The sequence below is a fragment of the Mus musculus genome, chromosome 7, assembly GCF_000001635.26.
Source record: "Mus musculus strain C57BL/6J chromosome 7, GRCm38.p6 C57BL/6J".
Classification (NCBI taxonomy): domain Eukaryota; kingdom Metazoa; phylum Chordata; class Mammalia; order Rodentia; family Muridae; genus Mus; species Mus musculus.
In genome coordinates, this window is record NC_000073.6 from 67,519,069 (window position 1) to 67,544,690 (window position 25,622).

Below are 25,622 nucleotides of genomic sequence, written 5' to 3' on the forward strand. Positions count from 1 at the left end.
AGACAAAGGGCAGTAAGGAAACTTGGCTTTGCCGAGCTCTCCTTTGTGGTCCCAGGGAATTGCAGCACGGCCAGTGCTAGGCAAGTGTGCTCTGCCCTGATCTGTCTCCAGCTTTTACTTTCCACTTTGAGACATGGCCTTTTTTCTCACTATGTTTTCCAGGCTAACCTTGAACTTACTCAACAGCCCAGGAAGATGCTGGAGTTGCAATCCTCTGCCTCATCTACTCCCTGGTCCTGAACCCCCAAGCCTGGCTGGAATTGTTTTTCTTACTGTAGGAAATTATATACGCTTTTTGTTAGTTTCCATTGCTGGTAAGTTTTGTTTGATAGTGTGGGGTGGTAGGGTCTAGGGACTCACATGCTAGGCAAGCACTCCGATGCTGAGCAATGTTTCCACCCTTCTCTGTTACTAAAGTCAGAACTCTACCTGTAGTTATTTTTATTCGACATTGGGATATATACATTTGTATAAGTCACAAGTAAAATGGCTTTAGACACAAAAGATATTAAGTGTATAATGCATTTTGGAGAATTAGCTGATAAAAGTGGACTCTGCCTTTCACGATTTATTTTAGCTTTACTTGTTTGTGTGTGTTTGTGTGGGGCTGTGTACACGAGTGTAGCTGCCCTCAGAAGCCGAGGGACTGGAGCCTCTGGAGCACACACAACTGCTGGGGAGTGCTCCGGCTTAGTCTTGGTTTTAACCATAATTACGGGAAGCCAACTCCTTCGTAGCAAGGATATTCTATCCTTAATGCTGGAACCAGTAAGCTTCTAACTGTTAAGCCTCTGAGTAAAAGAAGGAAGTCTATGAAGGCCTGCTGGCAGGATGAGTGGCCCAGAGGTTCTACCTGGGCTACAAGGACACGACAGGGTTGCACACTTATCTGTTTCTGAGAGGCTCCTGTAGCAACAGACTGTGTCTGTGTAGTGTGTGGATGGTCCAGTTGTCTGACGCAAGTTCACTGTGTGCTCACTGTGGCCCCAGAGGCTTGACGGTTTTAAGGGAGAAAGAGAACTAAGCAATAGCTCCAGTTAGGAAAGGCTGCCGACAAGTTCTACAAAGACCTCGAGGCATGACGCATACGTAGAATCTGTGTGTTTACAGCTGAGGCAGAAGAAAGAGCATTTGAGCTAGTTTTAAAATACAGAACTACGATGATTCCTTACGAGACAAATCACAACGCTGCTGGCACAGACTAGAGCCCACAAGCATCGTGAGAAATGTGGGATTTTCTCTTGTAATGTGTTTGCTGATTAAAAATAAAAAGCATATCTTTGACTCATTACAGAAATTCAAGCCAAAAGAAGAATAATATTTATATGAGCTGATAGAATGAAGTCCCACGCACATAACTTGTGGAAAAGCCACCTAACAGTGTGTCGTATACTGTTACATTTATGCTGTGGCAATTTTCTCACGAGAACATCCCCGTGCAGAACCAGAGGCTGCCCTAGACTCTGGGAGCAGGAAGAGTTAGGTGATGTAGTTACTGTAAATTCCTAGTACGGAGCACAGCACACAGTAGGTGGTTGATTAGTAATTTCTGAATAAGGCAAGGAGAAAGAAACAGAACACCTGCTGGCAGTTAGTTAAGACAGGCCTGCGTTCCCAGCTACCCAGGAGGCTGAGGCAGAAGAACACAGAAGAACAGCAAGTTCAAGGCCAGTTTGGGCAACATATGAGTCCTGGCCTCAAAAGATGAAATGTAAGGAGGGCAGGAGTGGGTGTAGCTCAGTGGCCCATTACTTGCCTAGCACATGGGAGGTTCTAGGTTCCATCCTGATACTAGGGGAAAATAAAAACCAAACAAATATATATCTTTTGAAGAGTATTTTTCTTATGGGACCTAGCATAAGTTACCTTGAGGGTGTCAATAGGCTTCTCTTAGAGGGAAAAAAAAATCCCGAACATCCATGCAAATAATGTATTTCTGATATGACTTGGTTTTCTAGAAGGAAGTGATATGAATAAAAGAAAGGGCAAGGAGGTGTGAAACATCTCACAGGAGAGCACACCAGGAAAGAACTATCTGGAAGAGGTCATTAAAAAGTAGACTGCCATCTAGAGGGAGGAGGGAGTGTGGCCGTGTTCTGCACACCTAACCAAAGGGTCCTGGTCCCAAGGTGCAAGGACCTCGAACCCACAGTGCTCATGTAGTCACTCTGCAGCACAGACTAAGACTCCCTCCAAGAATCAGAGTGTCATTCCAGGACTGACAGCAGCCTGAAGGGAGCCACCTCACGGCTGCCTCCCCCAGGCCCTTTTAGTGTGCATAGGTCAATACATGCCAGTGTGTGCCTTCTGAGATGCACAGAGCACCAAAGTATTTCTTACAAGGAATCAGTGGCCTACTCATGTTTTAGCAATTAAGGTTCAATTTCTAAATTGATTATCAATTTTTAAAAATAAAATTCTATCTTCTTTGGTAAGTCATGACAAACCTTTTCTACAAATATACAGTTGTTTATATGTAATATTGCATATGTATACACATGTCCATAAACACAAATGTTCATATTCATATTGACAGAAATCAGTTGATATTATGTATACTTTTATGCAACATATCGTCAAACATTCTGGTAAATTAGGAATTTTTTGTTATGGCCAGCAAGGTGGCTCAGTGCATAAAGGCATTTGTGATGCTAAACTCCAGACCTGAGTTTGATCATCCCTGGAGCCCATGTAAAGATGGAAGAAACAACTTCACAAAACTGTGCTTGGACTTTCACAGACGTGTTACACACATACATTTTGTTTAGAAATGTAAAAACAATCTTGTGTGCATATAGGGTTGAAAATTAAAAATGCAAGTGTGCCAACCACATTCTGGCTGGAGCTTGTCTCCAGAAGTTAATTGCTGGCAATGGTTGCCAGTGTGACGGCATGTTTGGCAGAACCTTTAAGAAATGGGGCTATTAGGCTGATGAGATGGCTCAGTGGTTAAGAGTGCCGACTGCTCTTCCAAAGGTCCTGAGTTCAAATCCCAGCAACCACATGGTGGCTCACAACCATCCGTAACGAAATCTGATGTCCTCTTCTGGAGTGTCTGAAGACAGCTACAGTGTACTTACATATAATAAATAAATAAATATTAAAAAAAAAAAAAGAAATGGGGCTATCATGAGGTGTAGGATCCTGGAAACTTCAGTGTCATGAGTGGATGATACCTGTGCTGGGCTGAATATGAATGGTTCCCATTGGCTCACAGACTTGAACACCTGGTCTTAGGGAGTAGCACTACACTTAATAGGGATTAGGAAGTGTAGCCTTGTTGAACTAAGTGTGTCATGGAGACGGGCTTTGGGTCAAATGCTCAAGTCAGGCCCATGGCCTCTTCCTAGTGCCTGCGGATCCTGATACAGAACTCTCAGCGACCTCTCCAGTACCATGTCTGCCTGTGTGCTTACACACTTCATGCTATGACAATAAGGGACTAAAACTGGAAATGTACTCATGCCCAAATTAAATGCTTTCCTTTACAGGAAACTGCTATAGTCACAGTCTCTCTTCATCGCGATAGAACATTGAGTGAATGAGCCTGATCTGGTGGCTTTGGAATAAGAAGGGCGGAGCCCAGCTTCTGCCATGCCTTTCACTTCTCCTGCCTCATCACATGTCCTTGTGTCACTGAGGTGCCACCACAGCTGACCAGATGCTAGCTCCATGCTCTTGAGTCTCTGTGACTATGAGCAGAATAAACATTCTTTCTTTGTAGAACACTCTGCCTCTAGTATTTTTTGAAGGAACACAAAACAGTTAGGCATCTCAGACTTTGTAATTCCCAATTCCTCCTTCCAAGACTAGTCACAAAAATGGTTGACTTGACATCTTTCAGGCTTTTCAGTGCATGTGCATGTGAATGCACACAGATATACACATGTGTGTTTCTTTCTATTCTCTTTTCCAAGATAGGGCTTCTCTTTGATACAGCCCTGGTTATTCTGGGATTCACTCTGAACTCACAGATCTGCCTGTCTCCCAAGTGCTGGGACTAAAGGCATATGTCATCACTCCTGGCTCTGGCTATACATATGTATTTCAAAACTATCTTGCTCAGACTACTAGGGAATATTAGTTTTGTCTTTTTGAATGCCCCTTCAACAGTATTCTCACTGTCCAATAGAGTGACTGAAATGCAGGGATGGAGCCTGACTGCCAGGGTTCAGAGCCCAGCTCCACCATGAGACTGCTCTAGTGCGCTGAGGATTACAGTTACGCTGACCACATGAAGTGCTGAGGGTTATGACTCAGCTTAGCAATAGCTGAACAAGGAGGCACCTGAGCCTGGCACACCGTGGGAGGAACTGTATGGCAGGCTACCGCTCACCTGTCAAGCGGGAGCTCCTGGCGCTGGGTCTTTCCACAGCACCCTCAGGGCCCAACTGCACAAAAGCAGGGCTGCTAGCCACCCAAACCCAGATGCTGTACTTTCTGTGATGCAAACTTGATCCAGCATTTACGGACGAGCCATACAGGCGGCTGTTTCTAACTACCCTGGTGAGTTAAGGGAGCCCTTTTAAAGCTGGTGACAGCTGCTTTTATGGCAAACTGCTTAGGCTACGGGCCCCCATTGCTCAGGCAAATCAGGCTCAATGTTGCTGTGGTCATTTTTACAAGATGTGATTCATATTTAAATTAACAGACTTTGAGTTAAACAGATCCCTCCCTCCCTCCCATACAATAGGTGAGCCTCCTCCGACTAATCTCAAGAGCAAAGCTGTAGAAGACATTCTCCCCAAGACACAGAAACCCTGTCTGATCTTGCGGCTGCTGCTCTGAAGCACTAAGTCCCACCATGAAGTTCTGAGTAGCAGTCCTCACAATTGTCCGTGAAATCAGTCAACCTTCTCTCCCAATCTGGGAGGAAAATGAAAATCTCTTGAGAACCTGCTACAGCGAAGTGATGGCTTGCTGTAATAAACACGCCCAGGAATGTGGACATAGTGCCACACTGGCTAATAGAGGCTGGAAGGCTTTGAGGTATATGATAGAAAAAGCCTATGCTGCTCACAACTGCCACAGACAGAAAGATAGGAGAATGTGGTGAGGAAAGACTGGGACTAGAGAGGGTGTTTTTATGGTCTTAGGGACACAGAGCTGCCTGAACACAATGCTGATATATGTAGTGTGCTCCTCATGGCATAACAGAACACGGCCCTGGAAACCATGGGCTGCTCTCTGCCTTCACCGAGTCACGTTCTCTGAGGCAGAAAGCAGAACTTAGAGGTGATAGTGAAATAACTTTTTTTTTTTTTTTGTTTGGTTTTTCGAGACAGGGTTTCTCTGTATAGCCCTGGCTGTCCTGGAACTCACTTTGTAGACCAGGCTGGCCTCGAACTCAGAAATCCGCCTGCCTCTGCCTCCCGAGTGCTGGGATTAAAGGCGTGCACCACTTCTCTGTGGTTTCTAAGTCAGGTGCCCAGAGCACCCCTTGATTTGTCGCTTACAGTAAGATGCGAAGGGAAAGAAGGAAAGCAGGGGAATTTTATTGTTAACCAAAAATGAAGCAGACCTTGAAGATTTGGAAAATTCAAGCTTTCTTGAACCAAATGTTGAGTATGGTGTGGTGGGGAAACCTTCCTTAACTAGATCAGGTTGAAAGAGAAGTAAAAAATAGATGCTGGAGAAAAGGCAGCAGCTTCAACAAGTGGCTACATGCAGAAATGCTGCTCTCTTGGACAGGCCAAGGAAAGAGGAAGATGGAGGACTGTAAGACATTTGGGTCTCATGGGTCAGAATGGACTCATGAGCCATCCAGCTGCAAGCAAGGTCTGCCTGAAGGAAAAAAAAAATCAGTCTGAGGTGGGGTTTACCAAGCCTGAGGGGTGGGGCTGTCCTGCTAGGGGGCACCAAGAAGACAGTCCATGGTGGCCTGTGGGGCTTCTGCTTGTTAGAACCTGGGATCCTTCTTTCCTTCAAAAGTTCTCTCATCTCATACTACGCTGTGCAGCCCCTACCTGCCCCACATCACACACAGGAATGGAGGGAGACACTGTCTGCTTTCATGTTTGCAGATGGGAGTCTTGCCGAGGAAGAGTAATATACTAAGTTTGGCCCGTACCTAATGTAAACAATATTTAAGACAAGAATCTGTACATTTAAGAGTTGATGCCAAAGGTGCTTAATGTTGAAATGTTCCTCAGCCATTTGTTTCTCATCTTGGGAACTGTTTAGTTGTACCCCTTTTATAAGTTGGGTGGCTTTTTTGATGTTCACGGTTTTTTTTTTTTTAAGTTTTTTTTTCTATTTTAGATATTAACCTTTTACTGGATACATATTTGGTAAAGGTCTTTTCCCATTCTGTAGCCTGTCACTTTGCCTGAATGATGGTGTCCTTTGTTATACAGACATGAAATCTCCTCCACTGTCATTCTTAGTGCCAATGAGCTCAAGACTATTTCTCACTTTGTCTTCTATCAGATCAGGGCGTCCAGCGCTATGTTAAGGTTCTTAATCCATTTAGAGTTGAGTTTTGTGCAGGGTGAGAAATATGGGTGTGTTTACATTCTACTACATGTAGCCACACAGTTTGACCAGGACCATTTGTTGAAGATGCTGTCTTTTCTCCAGTGTCTATTTTTGACTTCTCTTTCAAAAATCATGTGTCTTTGGGTGTGTGGGCTATGTCTGGGTGGACATGTTGCCTCATGTCTGTGATCCTAAGACTATGGAGGCCAGCCTGGCTTACAGGAAACAAAATCTTTTACACACATTGGAACAAAGTGAGTTATTTTGTGAGAAAGGCATGGACTGTGTGTTGGGGGGCGAGTAACACTCTGGAATCACACATGGTCTTTAAGTTCCTTTCCTGACAATGATCCTAAACCCTTTGGAATTGTCTGCATGTGGATAATCTGACTGGCCCCTCAGTGCACAATTACATAGTTTCCACTTTCAGCCCCACCCATCTTCCATCATCTGGGAGAGCATAAAGTGCTGAGCGGAGTTGGTTCCCAGTGGCCAGTGACTTCATCGCTTATATCTATGAAGTACATTAGAAACTGAAAGAACTGGGTTTGGATAGCTTCCAGAGAGTAGACAATGTGGTATAGAGGGCAGTGGATCTCAGAGAGCATGGCTGTTCAGTGCACTTCCCACATGCCCTGCCCTCTGCAATTCTTCCCCCTGGCTGCTCATCAGGAGTCTCAATAATAGCAGGGAAACATAAGTGAAGTGCTTCTCAGAGCTAGGAGCCATTCTAGAAGATGAACTGAACCCACGGAGGAAGTGATGTCAACTGTCTCTAAACAGCCTTCTATCCATAGATCACTGTTGCTTTTAGCCTTGGTTAGAGAAGCTCCTGTTTCTAGTGGGAAGTGGTTAGTGGAGCCTTATAATTGGCCAAGGCATTGAGAGTAAGACTCTGGAGTGTCAAGCCCTAAATGGAGTATGGGACACTGTGGAAAGACTGTAAGAGCCAGAGGACAGGAAAGACTGCTAGGAAACACTAAGTGGTTACACCCATGAGTTCACAGCAGTGGTGGTGAAGCCTGCACAGGACTGAGCCCGTCAACATTCCAGTGAGAAGAGGAAGGGGCTTATGGAACCTCCTGCCTCCCTGAGGATGCCACTTACTGGGAGAGAGGAGTGTCGTAGTTCAAGGTGATGGAGGTACCACCAGTTGCTCCTCAAGGACATAACCTCCCATCCTAACTAAATGCAGTAAGTGTGCTCTCTCTCTCTCTCTCTCTCTCTTCACTCTCTCTCTCTCTCTCTCTCTTCACTCTCTCTCTCTCTCTCTCTCACACACACACACACACACACACGCACACACGCACACATTAACATAGGAAGATTTGGGGAGACAAAGGGCGTAGAAGTAGAGGGAAGGGGTTAAGAGGACAAAGGAAGAGTATATTACCAAAGTACAATATACACATATACATACATGCAATTGTAAAAGAATAAGTTTAAATGTTTATTTTTAAAAAGTAAAGTTTCCAGAGTGGTGGTTTTTTCCTTGTTTTTCTTATCTCAAATGTACTAGAGATCATTATGGGTAGAGTTTTATCTCTCCCAAATTCCTTATAAGTGGTCCCAGCCCCTAGTATTTCAGAATGTGTCTTAATACCCTCCTCAAGGGAGCTGGATAGATGGCTCAGCAGTTAAGAACACTGACCACTCTTCCAAAGGTCCCGAGTTCAAATCCCAGCAACCACATGGTAGTTTAACCATCCATAATGGGATCTAACACTCTCTTCTAGTATGTCTGAACACAGCTACAGTGTACTTACAGATAATAAATAAATAAATAAATCTTTTAAAAAAAGGCCCCCCTCATTGCAGAGGGGTCCAGCACATATCCTGAAGGGAATAGCACGTGCACACAGAGGCCAAGAAGAATGCTGAGATAGACACGTCCTGTTGGATTCCCAACCAGGTCTATAACAATCATGCCACAGAGTGAAGCTCCCATGAAAACTCGAGCCAAGGTTCAGGAGCTCTCAGACAGGTGAATGCATGGCAGTTCTGGGAGGCTGACACACCAAGGGAGGGTATGCACACCTCTTCCCCAGGCCTCTTCTGAGCATCACTGAGTATGTACTCTCATGATGTTCTTTACAATAAGGTGGCTATGTACTTTCCTGGGCTCTGCGAGTTGCTCAAATAAGTTAACTGAACCCAAAGAATAAACTGTGGGAGCCCTGAGTGTACCTACTACTTAGAGGCATTGGTCAAGCTAGCTGGGACTTCTGAGTGTTTTGCAGATGGGAAGGACAACCTTGGGGTCTGAGCCTCAGGCTGTGGGATCTGCTACCATGTCCAGGTAGACAGTGCCACACAACTAGTGTCATGTGTGTGGAAAACCCTGAACACTATATTGTGTATACAGTAAAACAAACAGCACAAGTTTGGATTGGGGGCTTGTTTGTTTTTCCCAAGAACAAGCATCAAATTAAAAAGGTTCAGAGTAGAGCTTCTGTACACAGAGAACATTAAAAAATACAAAGCGGTTGGAACAGGAACCTACAGCGAATCGAATAGGATTACTCGGGGCGAGGGAGGAATAAGCAGAGCTTGGGAGAGGAGCAGGCAGAGACAGGGAAAGGTGGCTTCGTCTGCTGAACGGCGATCGTGTGCCAGGTGTTTGCCTTCCTCATCTGTTACTTACAGCTATGGCCAGCAACGCAGACTGTTCTGTCCCCATTTTGAGGCTCAGGGAAGCTTGGCAGGCTGCCCAGGTTCTCAGTGCAAAGTCTATGCTTTCTGTCTCTTATCCCACTTAGATTAAGGAACAGAAACAGGGCTGGGGGGATATGCCTTGCCCACAAGGCCATGGGCTCTGTTCCCAGCCCTGGGAGAAAGAAAGAAGGGAAACAAAGACAGGAGAAGAGGGAGGAGAGGGCAGTAGAAGAGCAGGGGGCAGGTTTCATGAAATGATCCAAGGCTGATGTGGGCACACCCCTGTCACCATCCCTCAGGAGGCCAAGGCACAAAGTTCCTGTGTTTGAGGTCAACCTTGGCTGTTACATAACAAGATTCCATCTCACACCAAAATGATCACAATGGAACTCACACTGGCACTGACAAGGAGGGAGACGCTCCCACATTTGGAAAGTTCCCCAGACAAGTGAGAGCATACTCTGTTTTTCTTTCTTTCTTAGCTTTAAGGAACTCAGACTTATGTTGGGGGTGGTGGCGCATGTCTGCGACCCCAGCATTGGGGAGGCAGAGGCAGGAGGATGAGGCCATCCTCTGCTCACTGCTAGTTTCAGACTCTGTCTCAAAGGGAGGAGGGGGAAAAAAAAAAACCCAAACATGAAAACTAAGCCAAGGCCAGACCCATGGGGGCTTTTCCAATGCTGCACTCTTCACCGTCTGGCGTTCTTGCTCTCTGTAACAGCATGGCTCAGGACTTAGTGAACATTCGCCATGAATGCAAAGCACTCTGCCAAGGAATACCGAGTGGTACGGGAACGCCGGAACGCCGTTGGAAGCAATGGATTCAGAACAGCAGCAAGCGCTCACGTGCGGAGTGCGGCTCGCACTTCCGGTTGTGCCAGGTGAGCACAGGGATGAGCTCTCCTTATACAAGCCCCCTCCCCTAAGAATGAGCTGCTCCAAAAAACACGCACAGCTGTGCGCATGCTCTGTACATGCCCCCTGTGTCTGCCCCAAAGCCGAACTGAGGAGGGCAGCCAGGCTTTCTTGCAGAAGTGAAAACAAGCAGGTTTCACTTAGTCCAGTGGTTTTCAACCTTCCTAATGCTGCAGCCCTTTAATACAGTTCCTCCAGTTATGGTGATGTCCCCCCACCCCCCATAAAAATAATTTCATTTCTACTTCATAACTGTAATTGTGCTCTTGTTATGAATCAGGATATAAATTGTGTTTTCAATGGTCTTAGATGACCCCTGTGAAAGAGGCTTTGAAACTCCACAGGTTGGGAACCCCTGATTTAGCTTCCTTACGCTGCAGACTCAGCATCCCCTCCGTGCATGATCCCCTCACTCCCATGTTGCACGGCTGGCCCAAGTTAAGCCCTGGTGCCCACTTAGGCTTCATCACCTCTGGTGCAGGCCTGCCATCGGCGTCTCTCTCAAGGGGAAGATCTTAGGATAGACGAAGGTAAACATGGGCTCACTACACAGGTGACAGTGCCCCAGGGGGCAGTGCAGCAGCTCCAGGAGACTTCTGGGTAATGAGATTGGAGACAAAAAGTTCAGATCTGAAACAGAAGAGAAAAATCAGACACATGAGTGAAATTTCCTATTTCCTTAAACTAGACGTTTGAAATTCCTCTTTGTTACCAAGTAAGTTCAAATAGTTAAAAGTAAGTATACCGTGTTGAAAATTCTGTTATCTGATAGACATTCAATAAAAATCTAACATTATTAGAAAATGAAAGATGTTTTTTATAGTTTTGATACTAAAGGAAAATGAAAATCCACTCTTTTATGAGCAGCTAGAAACTGTCCTGAGGCAGAGGCAAGGAAAGAATTAGATCAAATAGTCTTTAGGAACAAGGCTCAGACACGCAGAGCAGGCTTTCCTCAGTCAGAGAATTAAAGGAGGCTGAGGTCTGGGGACCACGGCAGCTGCTGTTAAGTTCTCCTCAAAGCTATCAGCCGCTCTGTCAATTAAACACCGACGAGGAGAGCCTACGCATGGAGAGGCTGATTACAGAGAGTATCAGATGCTGGAAGTCAGAGAGGATGAGAGGAAGATAAGGAACCAAGGTTTGCCTTGTTCATTCTCGTGAGCACAGGTAGGGAATGGTCTTCCCAGCCCAGTCTGAGCCGTGCAAACGACACATCTAGAGCGAGCCACCACAGCCACCCAGGCAATCTTGACAAGTGTTTACCCTTATTTTAGCCATGTGGTGAAGGGAGGAGTGCTCAAACTGAGGTGACATCTCAAGTTTACCAGCTAATCCTGGCAAGGACACAGAAACTGTCTTTTAGAACTTTTCAGATGATTGAAATCCACTTAGAAAAATATAATTTATATATAAGTAAATAAATTTCTGTTCTGTATAAACAAAAAGGATAAATAAAACCAGCCTGCAGGTCAGCAATATGGCTTAGTAGGTAAGGGGATTGCCACCAAACCTGGAGATCTGAGCTCGACCTCTGGAGCACACATGGTGGGAGAACCAACTCCCCTCTATTTTAAAAGAAAATTAAAGGAGGGCATTTTTAAAAACAGCTTAATTTTGGACTAACTAGATATTCCTGGAAAGTTAAGCTGGTTTTGTTTTAGTTGAACTCCACGGTCCCTCTCCAAATGCAAAGACAAAGCATTTAGCAGCTTTAAAAACATAAATATGGTTCAGTAGTTACGAGCACTTGATGAATTTGAGATCCAACACACATGTCAAGTGTTTGGGGATTGTGAGTACCCACAACCTGGCCTCTGTGGGTACCCCACCCCCAAAACATGTACATACACACAAACACATAAATGCAACTTTTTTGCAATATGAGATATTTTAGTAACACTGTTAGGGTCAGCAGCCCCAGCCAGTACTTTCTTGATGTGCTTCCTTCTAATCTGAGCCGAGCAATGCCTTTACAATCTAGACACTCTCCAAACAGGCATCAGCCTGCTTGCTAGTGCTGACAAAGGCTTTTGGGAACTCTTCTCCTTACAGTTGCTGGATCCCGGGAGACAGAGGTCAAGTCCAGCCTTTCTGGAGGAGACATGTGACTCTGTCCCCACTGTTTGCCTTTCACTTCAAGCACACACATGTCCACACCAGGTTTTCTAACTTATAGTTTCTCTGGGAACTGCTGCCCTTTGCAATGGAAACTATATTTTAATAAATGCTTCTGTGTGTCTGCATGGGGTGCCAAAGGAAGCAGTGTTGAAACTGTTAAAGCTTAGCAAGCTTCGGGGGGGGGGGGGGGCTGAGACAGGAAGACCACTGACATACTCAATGCCCAGAAACTTTACACTTGGTTAAGATGGTAAAGTTAGTGTGAAATGTGTATGCTGTCGTGATAAAAGAAAAAAAAAGATGAAGAGCAAAACAGACAGGATAAAAGACAAGTCTTTGTTTCCTGACTGAGACAGCAGGGAAGGCCCATGTACTAACCTTTCCAAAGCCCGTGGTAGGTGCGGTAGAGACTCCGCATGGTCAGTTCTTGCAGAGGCAGGACATGATCCTTCTCTGTGCCTATTGTCTTCACCTCTGCTGGGAGGAAGACTGTCAGCTGCCCAGATGAAAATGTCAGCAGCCTCACCTCTGACAATTGGATGGGGATGCCACAGCTGCATAAAGACACAGCACAGGGGCATTAGTCATGAGGTAAGGCTCAGGCCAGGCTACAAGGCATTCACAAGGCATATATAACAATCCACGGTGGCTGAGTCGATGCTGACCCAGGCTCTTTACTCAATCCTGGCCAGAGACACAGAAGCAGCTGGAGTGCAGGTTACAGTGTCACTCACAGCATCACGTATTCCTCTATAGTAGGCTTCCTTCAGAGGATCTGTAAAGCCTGCTGCAAGCTCCACCTTCCCCCTTTTTAGTATCAAGTTTATGTTGCTGAAAGCTTCCAAATTAATTTTCTCTTCTTAAGACAGAGTTTCACTGTACAAAGAATTTACTACATAGATGAGGCTGGCTTTGAACTTGCAGGGATCCTCCTGATTCTGCCTCTTAAGTGCTGAGTGACAGGGTACAATACCATTAGAAGTAAAGCTGGCGAGCTGTCTAAGTAAGGAAAGCACTGCTGTAGAATAAGCAAGCCTCAGCGCCTGAGTCTGAGTCCCCAGACTGCACAGAAACACAAATACCTGCAATCTAAGTGTGCCCTCTCAGAAGATGGGAGACGGGGACAGGAGAATTGCCAGAAGATTGAGGGCCAGTTAGCATGGCTATGAATCAGTAAACAAGACTGACTTATCTCAAACAAGGTGGAAGGTGACATTTGAAGTTGTCCTCAGACCTCATATGCCATGGTATGTCCCACCATCCCTCACAGCAGGGATGGGTGTTGGGTGGAGAGTCCGGTACTCTGTTGAGATACTCTGTTCCACTTTAACGTTTTTAACATTTTGTGTGTGTATATAGAAAAATCTAAGCCCGCGGGCATACATTTAAAGTGCCAGCTAGTAACGTTAGTGGTTCTTTTCATTTACATGTGGGGGGGGATATATAAGCCAGGAATGTTAGCTTGAGTTTGGTTTTAACTCATGGCTCACTTTCCCACAGCCTGGGTCCCTTCTTCTAGCCCCTGAATAGGCCAAGCAATGCTCTATCTAGTTCCTGCTTGTTCTGTGGCTCTAACCATGCCCCCAACTGGGGTCATTAGGTACCTGAAAGCCTACTTCCCTTTCTTCTCCAATGACTAAAGGCTTTAACAAAGGCAGTTCTCTGAGCACTGCCTAGTGAGTTCTGGCTGTCAACCTGACACAGCCTAGAGTCATCTGAGGGAAGAACCAAAGAACAGTGCAGAGCAGAATAGCCTGTAGTTAGTTAACCCCTGCAAGAGACTGTCTTAAGTGATGACTCTTGCGGGTGGGACTAGCCCACTGTAGGTGGCTTACTTCCTAGGCAGGTGGTCCTGGGCTGTGTAGGAAGACTAGCTGAGCAGAAGACAGCTAGCAAACCAGTGTTCCTCCACCATTTCTGCTCTGACTTCCCTTTATGATGGAATGTGATGAGGGGAGGGGGACAAATAAAGCCTTTCCCCCCAGGTTGCTTTTGGTCAGTGTTTTAGCACAGCAACAGAAAAACAAACCAGAACTATGACTAGGATAATATCTTTTGACTTTGACCAGAAAAGACAAGGACACAGGGTACGGGACTGGAAGGCAGGAGTCCGAGGCTCCTTTGCTCATTCTGAGTTTATTCCTGCGCCCCTTCCTTCACTTCACTGGGAAACAAGTCTGGAACAGTGCCACTGCAATCCTTGGGGCTGAATGAGTCTTTCCAGAAGACTTTGAGGGGAATGCTGCCGAGGGGCTCACTTTGACTCGAGAGCTCGGCAGTTTAGACTAAAATGCCACACAGAATAAACGGTAGGTGCCACGAGCAGTGGTCAGAGCCTGAAGACAAAGGCTGTGCACGAATTCTGGGCGCTGGAAAAAGGACTCAGGGTGTGGGAGCATGGGCCAGGAATGTTAGCCCAAGTCAGGGAGTTTTAATTCATGGAGAAGACTACTAGATGTCTGTTTCCAAACTGTGTGGAGATATGGACAGTGAAGAGACTTGATTATAAAGAAGGGAAGAAAACTGCAGACACATGGGGGTGGGCAGGACTGAGGGAGTCAGGAGGGTCCAGACAAGGTAGGGGAGGGGAGATGCAGACCACAGAGTTCGGTAGAAGCCAGGGGCCTTCCTTCTCTGCAAGGTGTAAAAGCAAACAAGTCACACTTCAGAACTGCTGATAACTTGGGGGTCTGACCTGTTCTAAGAGAGTGGCATTACTCTTCAGAGGCAGGGAAACTACCTTCACTTAGTGATTTCCTTTTCAGAAGAGCTGCTTTAGTTCATCTGATCATATGAACTTTGCTATTTTAGACAGGAGTCTTTTTTTAAATGTTATTTCAAAACAATGTATTATTGTAAATTTAAATGGCAGAAATAACAATATCTTATTTCCATGGGCTAAGCAGTATAAAAATGGACAAAGAAGTGAATGATTTTTTTATTTTGGGTTTTCCACCTTCAAACCCTACCTCCAGTCTCAGTCCCAATGCTATTTTGGTGCTTTTTAAAGTTTATTCTCTATACTCAAGAGAAAAGAAAGAAAGAGAGGGGGGATGGAGGGGGAGGGAGGGAGGGAAGAAGAGAGAGAGAGAGAGAGAGAGAGAGAGAGAGAGAGAGAGAGAAAGAAAGAAAGAAAGAAAGAAAAAGAAAGAAAGAAAGAAAGAAAAAGGGAGGCAGAAGGGAGGGAGGGAAGGAAGGAAGGAAGGAAGGAAGGAAGGAAGGAAGGAAGGAAGGAAGGAAGGAAGGAGAGAAAAAAGCAGAGATAGACCCTTTCTTTTAGTTTGCTCCCTTAATCAAACAAGACCACAAAGCACTAAAATGTTCTGCTCACAGAATCAATCATGTGGGCCATCAAGACACAGCTAGAGAAGTCTTTTCAACAGTGTGACTGGAACTTACTCTGTTCATCTCAGCCTTTTCAGTTTCCCCTCCTATCACACGGCGTTACAATGAAAGCAACAAATCCTTACGTACAGAAATTTTCATGTCTGAAGATACTATTCCCCAAAAGAAAACTGCTAGCCATAGAAACAGCTGTAATTACAGAGAGGCTGTGGACTGTACTGTCCAAGATGGCAGGGTGGCGGCTGCTTGTACCAGCCCGACATGTCTGGCTGATGGATACCCACAGCATGCTTTCTAGTTTATAACCTTTGGGGATGCTCACTGGTCATTCACATTCCTCTTCTGTGACCTAACCATTCACACTTTTGCTTACTGTTCAACTGAATCAAAAGTCAATTCTTAGACCCTTTCATATTGGCAAATCCTTTTCATACCTGAGGTGGGCATCTCCCCCTTTTAGAGATGGTCCCTATCCACACACAGCTGTCCGCCCCGCTGTTACAAGCACCCATCCTTCCATTCCCAACATCTGACTCTTCCGATTATTAGGAGGGTTGTCCTAAAGTGTCTTCTAGTTATGTACTCTATTATTTTACATGCAGATGTTCTTTCTTTTTCTCTTTTGCCCATGTTATAAATAGAACAACCTATAGTGTTATCAAATACAATACCTGTTCACCTCTGAATTGGAGTGCCATCTTCACCATGCTAACTTCCCAAGCAAACACTTTTAAATTAATTGAGGGTTCTTCCGTGTTAGTGCTACATCTGTCAGTCCCACAGGGCTCTGATGACGCTGCCTTACAGAAGACAGTCAGCTGATACGTCTGCCTGCAGATCCTTCTTAAAGCCTTTTCTTGCAACTCTCAGTTGCTTACTTTTTACCTTGAACTTTACACTAGCTTTAGCCGGACAGCAACCCAAACATTCCTGGAATTCAGTTCTTTGAACATGAAGTATAGTATTGATTCTTGGTTTTCAAAGATCTATTTTATCAGATAAAGATACCCCCTCCCCTGCTGCCACCCAGTTTGCTGACAGGATTTCCAGTTTGTCTTTTGAATTAGAATATCTGTTGTTTTCCTTTTCCTTCACAGGAGGTAGGGATACAAGGTAGTGGCCATCCTAGAAACTGAAACCCCACAACTCATCCCAAGATGCACACTGAGACAGCTGTTAGTGACCACACCCTGCCAGACGATCACTGTATCTGTAAGGGTCAAATAAGAAGTCAGGAAAATAAAAAACAAAAACCAAACAAACAGGGGAAACTCTTAAAGATAACAACCAGTACAAAGGCCACTAACTATAAAAAGGATCGGTCGTGGTTGATACTGACTGAGGGGGAAATGGAAAAACCTGCAACTGTTGGGGAACTCTGGGGTCCACAGTTCTTGGGATGAGGAGTTAAGAGGACTGAGTACTGCAATGTTTTGTGTGTGGTGACCCAACAGGAAGAGGAGGCCACATGTAAGGAAACAGACTTAGGAAAATAACAGCCATCTGTCAAGTGGAATTTTGGCAAATGTCTTATTTTTTTGTGGCAACCCAGCAAGGGCATAGTGCCCAGGTATTGAGTCAAACACCAGACTAGGTGCCCCATGAGGGTATTTTTCGATAGGAGTAACATATACCACATTTATAACAGTAAAACTCACCGCCCTCTGGTATGTCAGAGACTCGTGTGCTCAGGTCAAAAGAACAAAAAGGCCAAGCATCACCAGACAGGGGAATTCTGCCCCAGACCGCTTTGACTCTGCTCTTCCCTACAGATCCCTCCATGTCTGCGGGAACTTGACTCTGACAAATACATGTATGTAGTAAGATAATATTCCCATTTCTAAACTTTATTTTCTGCTTTATATTTTAGTATGACAGGCATTTGTGAATTTCTTAGAAAGCATTCTTTGTGGTCTTGTGGATCATCTCAGAGAGTCAATATCATGAATGGCCACCATAGGGCCTTTTTTTTTTAATACAGCATAAAATAGCCCCAACTTGAAGACTGATCTGAGTTGTAGCTTGAAGGGTGTGTTTCCAAACTTTACATCCACACTGAAGAATGAGAATCCTGAGTAAAAATATAAAATAAAAATATGGAGTAGAAAGCACATTACAAAGTTAGCTTCCAGCTCATGGCCCTCCCCCTCCTCCTGTCGGCCCCTGAATGCTAGGATTATAGTACATCCTTCATGAACACACCTCACATCACTGCTACTGTGACAGCTGCTGCTTCACATACATCCTGAGTGTTTCTGCACAGATTAAGCCCAAACCCATTAACAACAATGGGTAGGACACTGAAAGCCAGGCTTTAAGGCTCTTATTGTCCCTTGTAACAACCACAGGTTATATTGAAGAGGCTCACACTAAACACGTGCACCCTAATTTTATAGAACGTTTAGTTTTTCTTTGATAATTCTTTCAGAAGAACCCCTGTTCTTTACCACTAGATATTAAGAAGCTAATTAAATTTAATCTATTCGTGGCTTCTATGATTCACCCTCAATAGCCAGCTGCAGCCAAGCGCTGCCAGGATGGAGGGACTGAGTCAGCCATTCTATTGCCTACCTTCTCTGAGCTGCTTCCAAAGGATTTGACTCTGGAGGAGTCAGCAGAAGAGTCCCAGCCCACATAGCTGTGAGCCCAGGCAAAGGGGAAAGACACAGCGGTGGCGGCAGAATGGCCGCTGCGCAAGCTAAGAGTAGGTGATGACGTGGCTGCTACCAAGATTCTTAGACAACTTCCGTCATTTACAAAACAAGGATAACTTACAAGGTTTGTTGGGAAGATTTTGTGCAATGACACAAATGAACCAAGAGCACACTGTCTGGTACCCAACAATTCTAATCCACACGTACAGTTAAGCTTTCTTTTTATTATTAACTGTTATTATTGCTGCTTCATAGTAATATTAGAGTTGTGTCAGTCAACAGAAAACAAAAACATGAACTGGGACTTAGCCATTTAGTTCACAGGGCACAGGGCACATGGCTTTATTCACATGGCCAGAGTCGCCTAAAGATGTGAGCATCAGAGATCTCCAAATGGAAGTGAGGCTGGGTACTGGTGTCCCACACCTTAGTCCCAGCACTCAAGAGGCAGAGGCAAGTGGATTTCTTAGTTTAAGGCCAGCCTGGTCTTCAGAGTGAGTTTCTAGGCAGCCAGGGCCACACTCACACAGAGAGAAACCCTGTCTCAAAAACCAAACCAAACCAAACCAAACCAAAACAAAAACAAGGACAAAAAAGAAGTAACAATGAAGTAAACTCTCAAGAGGAAGGAATGGAAGATACAAAATGCTTCAGTTTACAATAAACCCAAGTATTATCCAGCACTTATTAAACACTGGTAGTCTTGATTTAGAATTCATGTAGTTTAAAACATTTTACACTAACTGCCTAGGAGGTTACATAAATATACGCACACTGAATCCTTAAGTCACTGATTAAATTGTAAATGCTAGTACCTCTGGTTTAGATAATTATAGTAATCATTGGACATCTCCATTTAATTCAATATTGTCATAGCTGTCACTCATCATTTAGCTTAAAACAGGTTACCTGAATAGCAATGTCACCTTGCCACTGAGATTTTGCTACATATTTTCCCCAAAATATATGATGTAGTAAATTAGTTCATCTTCATTTTTGCTTTCACCATTCCATCTAACAGTATGTCAAAGTTAGGGCTGGAAAGATGGCTCAGTGGGTGAAATGCTTGCTTTGCAGCCATGGCAACCTGTTTTCAAACCCTCAGATCTAATGTAGAAGGGCTGGGTGCAGTAGCAGCACACGTCTGTGATCTCAGTATTTCTACAGCAAGATGGGAGGCAGAGACATAAGGCTACTCAGAAGCTGTGGGCCAGCCAGCCTAGCATCCACAGTGGCAAAGACAACTTGTTTCAAATACGGCAGGAGGCAAGGACTGAAAGCAGAGTTGTTGTCAACAACAACATACCATGGCACCTGTGTAACCACCTCAAACCCTCTCACCCCCAGAAACAGACAAACAGACAGATAGACAGACACTGAGAGGGGAATAGATGGAGAAGAGAGGGATGGAGGGAGGAGTGGGAGGGAGGTTGGGATTGAGAGATTTCTTTAAGTGAAGATTTAAATTGTCTTGCCAAGGCATTCAGATTTTTTATCCTACAGAGTACCCACACGACGCCCATCTGCCATCACAGGGATGCTACAGACATGTCCTCCCTTGTAGCAAAACCATCTTTTCATTTTAGAGAAGGAAAGAAAGTGCTACCTAGAAAGAACACCATTGTCCTGGCGAAGCCTTTGCTCACTGGGTAGTTATTAAGCATCCCTGAAGTGCTCCTTTGCTTTCGCTCTGTTTTCTCATTCGTTAGGAAGCCCAGGGTGGACTCGGAGAAAGCCCCTGACTTGTCCTCCTTCCTGCAGACATTACACTCTGGGTTTTATATTAGTACCTTAGAAAGGTCTCCTTAGCCGGCATGGTGGCACACACCTTTAATCCCAGCACTTGGGAGGCAGAGGCAGGGGGATTTCTGAGTTCAAGGCCAGCCTGGTCTACAAGTTCTGGTCCTGAGTTCCAGGACAGCCAGGGCTACACAGGGAAACCCTGTCTCGAAACCCACCCCCCAAAAAAGAAAGGTCTCCTTGTTTATCTTTAGTTGCTGTCAAAGTTCCCTTCCCAGCTGCCTGGGCTACACTGCCAGGCACAGAGCGGTGCTCACACTGCCTCAGAGGTCCTGAGCTGAGGATGTGAAGCCCAGGCAGCAGAGGCATGACCTCTTGAACCCTGCTGCCACCTCATTCCCTCCTGACTCTCCTGGGACAGGGCATGGACATTCACACGGGCTGGGGCCCTCTGTCCTCCTTCTCTCTATCTGCTCCAGCTTCCCACCAGAATTTCTGTTGCTGTGCCTATTCTGCCATAGGATTTTATTCTAAAATCTTGTTATATTTTTTTTTGGGTGTTAGTTCTGTTTTGCTTGTCTTTTCATTCATGATAAACCTGTTCTTTGCTTACTGAAGAAAGTTACAAGATTATTTCATTATCTTTATTTTTGCATCCTGACATTTCAGATCACTTCAGGTTGGTCTCTAAGCATCTTTATTCTTGGGAATGGGCCACATTCCTCCAGTTCTTTACACGCTGCAGAACTCTGAACTGTGGCGTAGACATTAACACCTAGACTGAAGAGATTCTAGGTTCTATTACATTCCTCCAATGCTCAGGGAAGTACTAGTATTTTTGTCTCACCAAGTAACTTACTTTGTTGGCCTCAAAATGCAAACCTTGTAACACTTTTGCTAGATGCAGCTGGGCTGCTCTGGGCATGTCTCAAGGAGGTGCCATTTAGATACTCAATATTGTTTTGAGTGTAAAGAGCCCTTACGTGAAAATGGTCTATGAACAAAGGAAACTACCAGCAGAACACACAGCCTACAGAATAAGAGAGTACAGCTAGAGGTACAGGGAGTTAATATCTAGAACATTATGCAGAATAAGGAACTGCAAAAATTAAACACCCCCACACACCCACACGATAGTGCCAATCAATAAATGGGTTAGCTGGATGTGGTGGTCCATGGCTTTTATTCTTACAAGGCAGAAGCAGGCTGATCTCCATGAGCTCAAGGATAGCCTGGTCTACATAATAAATTCCAGCTCAGCCAAGGCTATATAAGGAGTAAGATCATGTCTTAAAAATAATGCCTGAACAGACAATTCTCAAAGAGAAAGAAGAAGAAATATATATATAGTCAAGAAATAAATAAGTAGTCAGTAAGTATTTTTAAAAGCATCTAACATTCCTTGCTATTAGGGAAATGCAAATTTAAACTGCTTTGTGATTCTATTTCATACCAATCAGAATGGCTATCATCAAGAAAACCAATGACAACAAATATTAATGAGGGTGTGAGCAAGAGGACTCTCTACTCACTGCGAGTGTGAGGGTGACCAGTACAGCCACCATACAAGTAAGTATGAAGGTTTCTCAAGAACGTAAAACCGTAACTGCCACATGCCTTAGCCATAACACTCCTGGGTATAGACCCTTGCATATCCATGCTGACTGCTGTTCTGGTCCCAACAGCTAGGACATGGAACCAGCCTAGATTCTATCAATGGATAAATGGACAATGAAAACTATAAAACCTTCATAAGGAGAATCTGAAGGTTCCATTAACCTAAGAACTCCAGACTCAGAAAGACAAATTCTCATTCTCTCTCTCTCTCTCTCTCTCTCTCTCTCTCTCTCTCTCTCTCTCTCTCTCTCTTTCTCTCTCTCACACACACACACACACACACACACACACACACACACATAGTGGGTCCTAGCTTTACTGTTCGAGTGCATGTACACACGGGGTACAGACTGTAAACGCACAGACTCCTAGAGAGGGAAGAGATGGCAAGGAGCACACATAGCATCAGAGTGGAAAAGGGAACTGGGGGAGAAGGAAGAGGAGAAACAAAAATAAACTATGCTTGAAACATAATTCCTTGTATGCTGATTTAAAATAAATAATCTCCCAAAATACTATAGCTTACTAAGTCTATTCACAATATATTAATAAACAGCTTCTCCTGACTGGGGAAAAAAAACCCTAAAACTGGTCTGTTATCTAAAAAATTTTTATTCCACTGGTTCAACTCAGTTGAACTATGACCTTAAGTGCCTGCATAACAAACCATTAGGTTGTCTAAAGAAACTGCTCCCAGATAAAGCTGGAAATGTCTATGTACAAATGTTCGTTTCCTTCTTCTCACACAAACAGGTTTCTGGAGATATCCCCCATGCAGGACCATTTTTACCACTAAGGATGTAGTAAGAGACTGACAATCCCGGAGAAGCCAGCACTCATGAGGCTGGCACAGAGCGAGAGTGTCAGGGCACTGTGGTAGCCAGCCAGCCTCTACTTGGCTCTCCAGGGCCCTCCCCTCCTAGCTGTGTGAAGATGGCTGACCGGGTGGTCAACAGGATTTAATGTGTGCCTCCGAGTGGGACACAGGAGTCGGGCATGCTGTAAGTTAACACACCCCTCTCAGGGCAGTTCCCCTCTGTGCTGTGAGCTATGCCACAACAAGCACTTACATCCCTTGGCTTTCTAGCAACTTCTAACACAATCCTGACATGCTTCTTAGTGTTCAGTATTTGGACAAGGAATAAACTCAATGAGGAGGGGCTAACTTAGTTCACATTTCTATAAATCAAGTTAGGTTCAGAGACTTCTGAGACATTTGTGAATAACTTTGTGTATATTTTATGCTTTTTGTATATTTTCTATTCCATTCTCTAATCTTCCCCCAGAGTCATTACATACGTGTGTGTGTGTGTGTGTGTGTATGTTGGTACAGCATAAGCAAAATACTACCAACAAAATCTCTCAGGTTTTATATAAATAAGGTGATGTTTTATATAAATACATATATACATGTACTAGAGATCACATTTTTACATTAGGTTCTACTGGCCCCTAGAGCTGTGTCATTCTATACTGCTGGACTCTAAAGCTGTGTCATTCTATACTGCTGGACCCTAAAGCTGTGTCATTCTATACTGCTGGACCCTAAAGCTGTGTCATTCTATACTGCTGGACCCTAAAGCTGTGTCATTCTATACTGCTGGACCCTAAAGCTGTGTCATTCTATACTGCTGGACCCTAAAGCTGTGTCATTCTATACTGCTGGACCCTAAAGCTGTGTCATTCTATACTGCTGGACCCTAAAGCTGTGTCATTCTATACTGCTGGACCCTAAAGCTGTGTCATTCTATACTGCTGGACCCTAAAGCTGTGTCATTCTATACTGCTGGACCCTAAAGCTGTGTCATTCTATACTGCTGGACCCTAAAGCTGTGTCATTCTATACTGCTGGACCCTAAAGCTGTGTCATTCTATACTGCTGGACCCTAAAGCTGTGTCATTCTATACTGCCGGCGCTCTGGTTTCCTGGATGCTTACGCTGAGCAGAGCAGAGCAGAGCTGTTCCTTTAATATCTGAGCCCACAAGGTAGCGGGAAGCAACATGTGCGAGAGTGGAGAACTGAGTGAGTGGAGCCCGTGTGTCACTGCACACAACATCTTGTGCAGATCCCTTCCTTACAGTCCTTCCCTCGTCCCCAGCTGTACAGAAGGGCCATGAGGGCTGGCAGCTCATTACTTTGCTCATCATGGTATGTGCTTTGCGGTGGCCAGACAGGGTCATTGATCACTAAACCTCCAACAAATGAACAGGACACTCAAATTTATTTTTAAACAATTTCCCTTGCTTGACCTCGCTGGCACGCACACTTTTCTTTCTGTCATGACCTTGTCTTTCTGTCTCTGTGTCTTTCCTCTCCTCTCCTACAGGAAAACAGGAGTTGCCTAAACCCTGACTGGGAATTGGGGCTTTTGATTTCCTGTATAGGTAGAAGAAAGATGGAAAAAATGGGAGCCCCCCCATCTTCAGCATGCCCTAGAGTTTTGAGAATGTTTTGCCATTTATATACTATACAGACACGTATCATTTTGAGGCATAAATTAGGCTAACTGACCTAAGGATGAGTGGCTTAGGAATCTAATGACGAGAACATTCAACGTTCTGGGTTAAACCAGCAGACTGAAATGCAGGACGGTCTATCTGTAAGCTAGGCCGCACACACCCCAACACTAATATCATAAAACTGGGTCTCCATGTCCTATTACTATCAATGAGGTAAGCTCATAACAATATGAAGAAGCCAGATCATTAACTAACGCTTCATTTCCTAAAACCTACTAACACTGCTGCGGGTATAAACTCAAAGACAAAAACTCTTTCTCTCCTCAGTGCAAACCGTACACTCGGGCAGTCAGCAACACCTGTGTCTACACAGCAACTACTTCCTAACTGTGGCAGAGGCTGAACTGACCTCGCAGGGCAGCCTCTGAGGGTCAGTGTGGGAGCTGGCTTACATTGTCTGTATGACGACTGACTGAGGTCATTCTGCTCACCATGTGGAAGAATCAGGCTATAGTAAAACCCTTTAAGAATTCACTGGGGTATGACTACGCCGTGTCACATCTGTGACACAGTCAGCTTTAGAAAAGCCACTCAGCTAAAACCTGTAACACCATCTATTGTTCCTGCTTCAAGAAGGTTCTGCATTTCATCTGCCTGTACGGGCTGAGCTCACCTAGGCTTCCTGAGCTAACGAGTGAGCCCTCTTCCTAAGGAAAGGCACAGCTCCTACCCAGAAACAACATCGTCTGTGCTCAGTACTGCTGCCTGTCTTCTTGCTGAGCTGCGTGGGGTATGAGTCAGCTGCACAGCCCGCTGGGAGTGAGAAGAGGAGTCAGATGTGTTGGTTCCCTCATCTCAAAGGTGTTCCTTCGGCTGCTCAAGTGGGGAAAGTAAGCTGGAAGTGTGTCAGTCCTTCTATCTCACACCACCAGGACACTTCCTCTCAGGTGCTGTGCCCTTCCTGGTAGAGGTCACATTCCTGAAAGCCCATGAGAAGGGGATTCTTTTTTTTTTTAAGATTTATTTTTATTTATTATATGTAAGTACACTGTAGCTGTCTTCAGACACTCCAGAAGAGGGCGTCAGATCTTGTTACAGATGGTTGTGAGCCACCATGTGGTTGCTGGGATTTGAACTCTGGACCTTCGGAAGAGCAGTCGGGTGCTCTTACCCACAGAGCCATCTCACCAGCCCGAGAAGGGGATTCTTGTTGCTCCGACTGAAGCATCTGCTTGGTTGTTTATGATCCATAAGAAGGGTCTGCGTCTGCTGTGGGAATTCTATTCTTTTTCTTTTAAGATTTATTTATTTTATGTATGTGAGTACGCTGTAACTATCTTCAGACACACCAGAAGAGAGCATTAGATCCCATTACAGATGGTTATGAGCGACCATGTGGTTGGTAGAAATTGAATTCAGGACCTCTGGAAAAGCAGTCAGTGCTCTTAACTGCTGAGCCCTCTCTCCAGGCCCCCTGCTGCAGAATTCTAAATACTTAAAATCAGTAAAGTCTTAGCTAAGAGCCAGTTACTGCAGCAAATTGTCCTTGCAATAATGTTCCAAAGAAGAAAATCTTTTAACTTAATGCCAATTCCTCTAGAGTTATTAGAGTTTATAATGGTATGTGTGGTGTACTG

The 25,622-nt window shown here is 44.7% G+C and overlaps 1 protein-coding gene and 1 long non-coding RNA gene across 8 annotated transcripts in view; one reads left to right on the top strand and one right to left on the bottom strand.

The window, feature by feature from the left end:
* The window catches only part of Lrrc28 (leucine rich repeat containing 28), a 131,927-nt gene that overhangs the window by 5,659 nt on the left and 100,646 nt on the right, over window positions 1–25,622 (bottom strand). For 5 of the 6 annotated variants that reach the window (NR_028144.1, NR_028143.1, XM_006541130.4 and 2 more), the window contains 2 exons: window positions 12,547–12,722; window positions 10,518–10,677 (listed from right to left, as the gene is read on the bottom strand). Coding sequence is in view for 3 of the 6 variants with exons in the window: in XM_006541130.4 (XP_006541193.1) it covers window positions 10,518–10,677; window positions 12,547–12,722 (336 nt within the window). In the remaining 3 variants the exon portion in view is untranslated. The remainder of the gene's footprint in view (window positions 1–10,517; window positions 10,678–12,546; window positions 12,723–25,622) is intronic. The other variant, XR_391360.4, reaches the window with a different exon arrangement.
* Window positions 1,729–24,519, top strand: Gm34079. Of its 2 annotated transcripts, none has more exons than XR_003946792.1 (5): window positions 1,729–7,671; window positions 9,854–10,013; window positions 21,368–21,476; window positions 22,278–22,525; window positions 24,313–24,519. It is a non-coding gene; the product is annotated as a predicted gene, 34079 (long non-coding RNA). The 2 variants fall into 2 exon arrangements; XR_003946793.1 differs by lacking the exon at window positions 1,729–7,671 and adding an exon at window positions 9,340–9,580.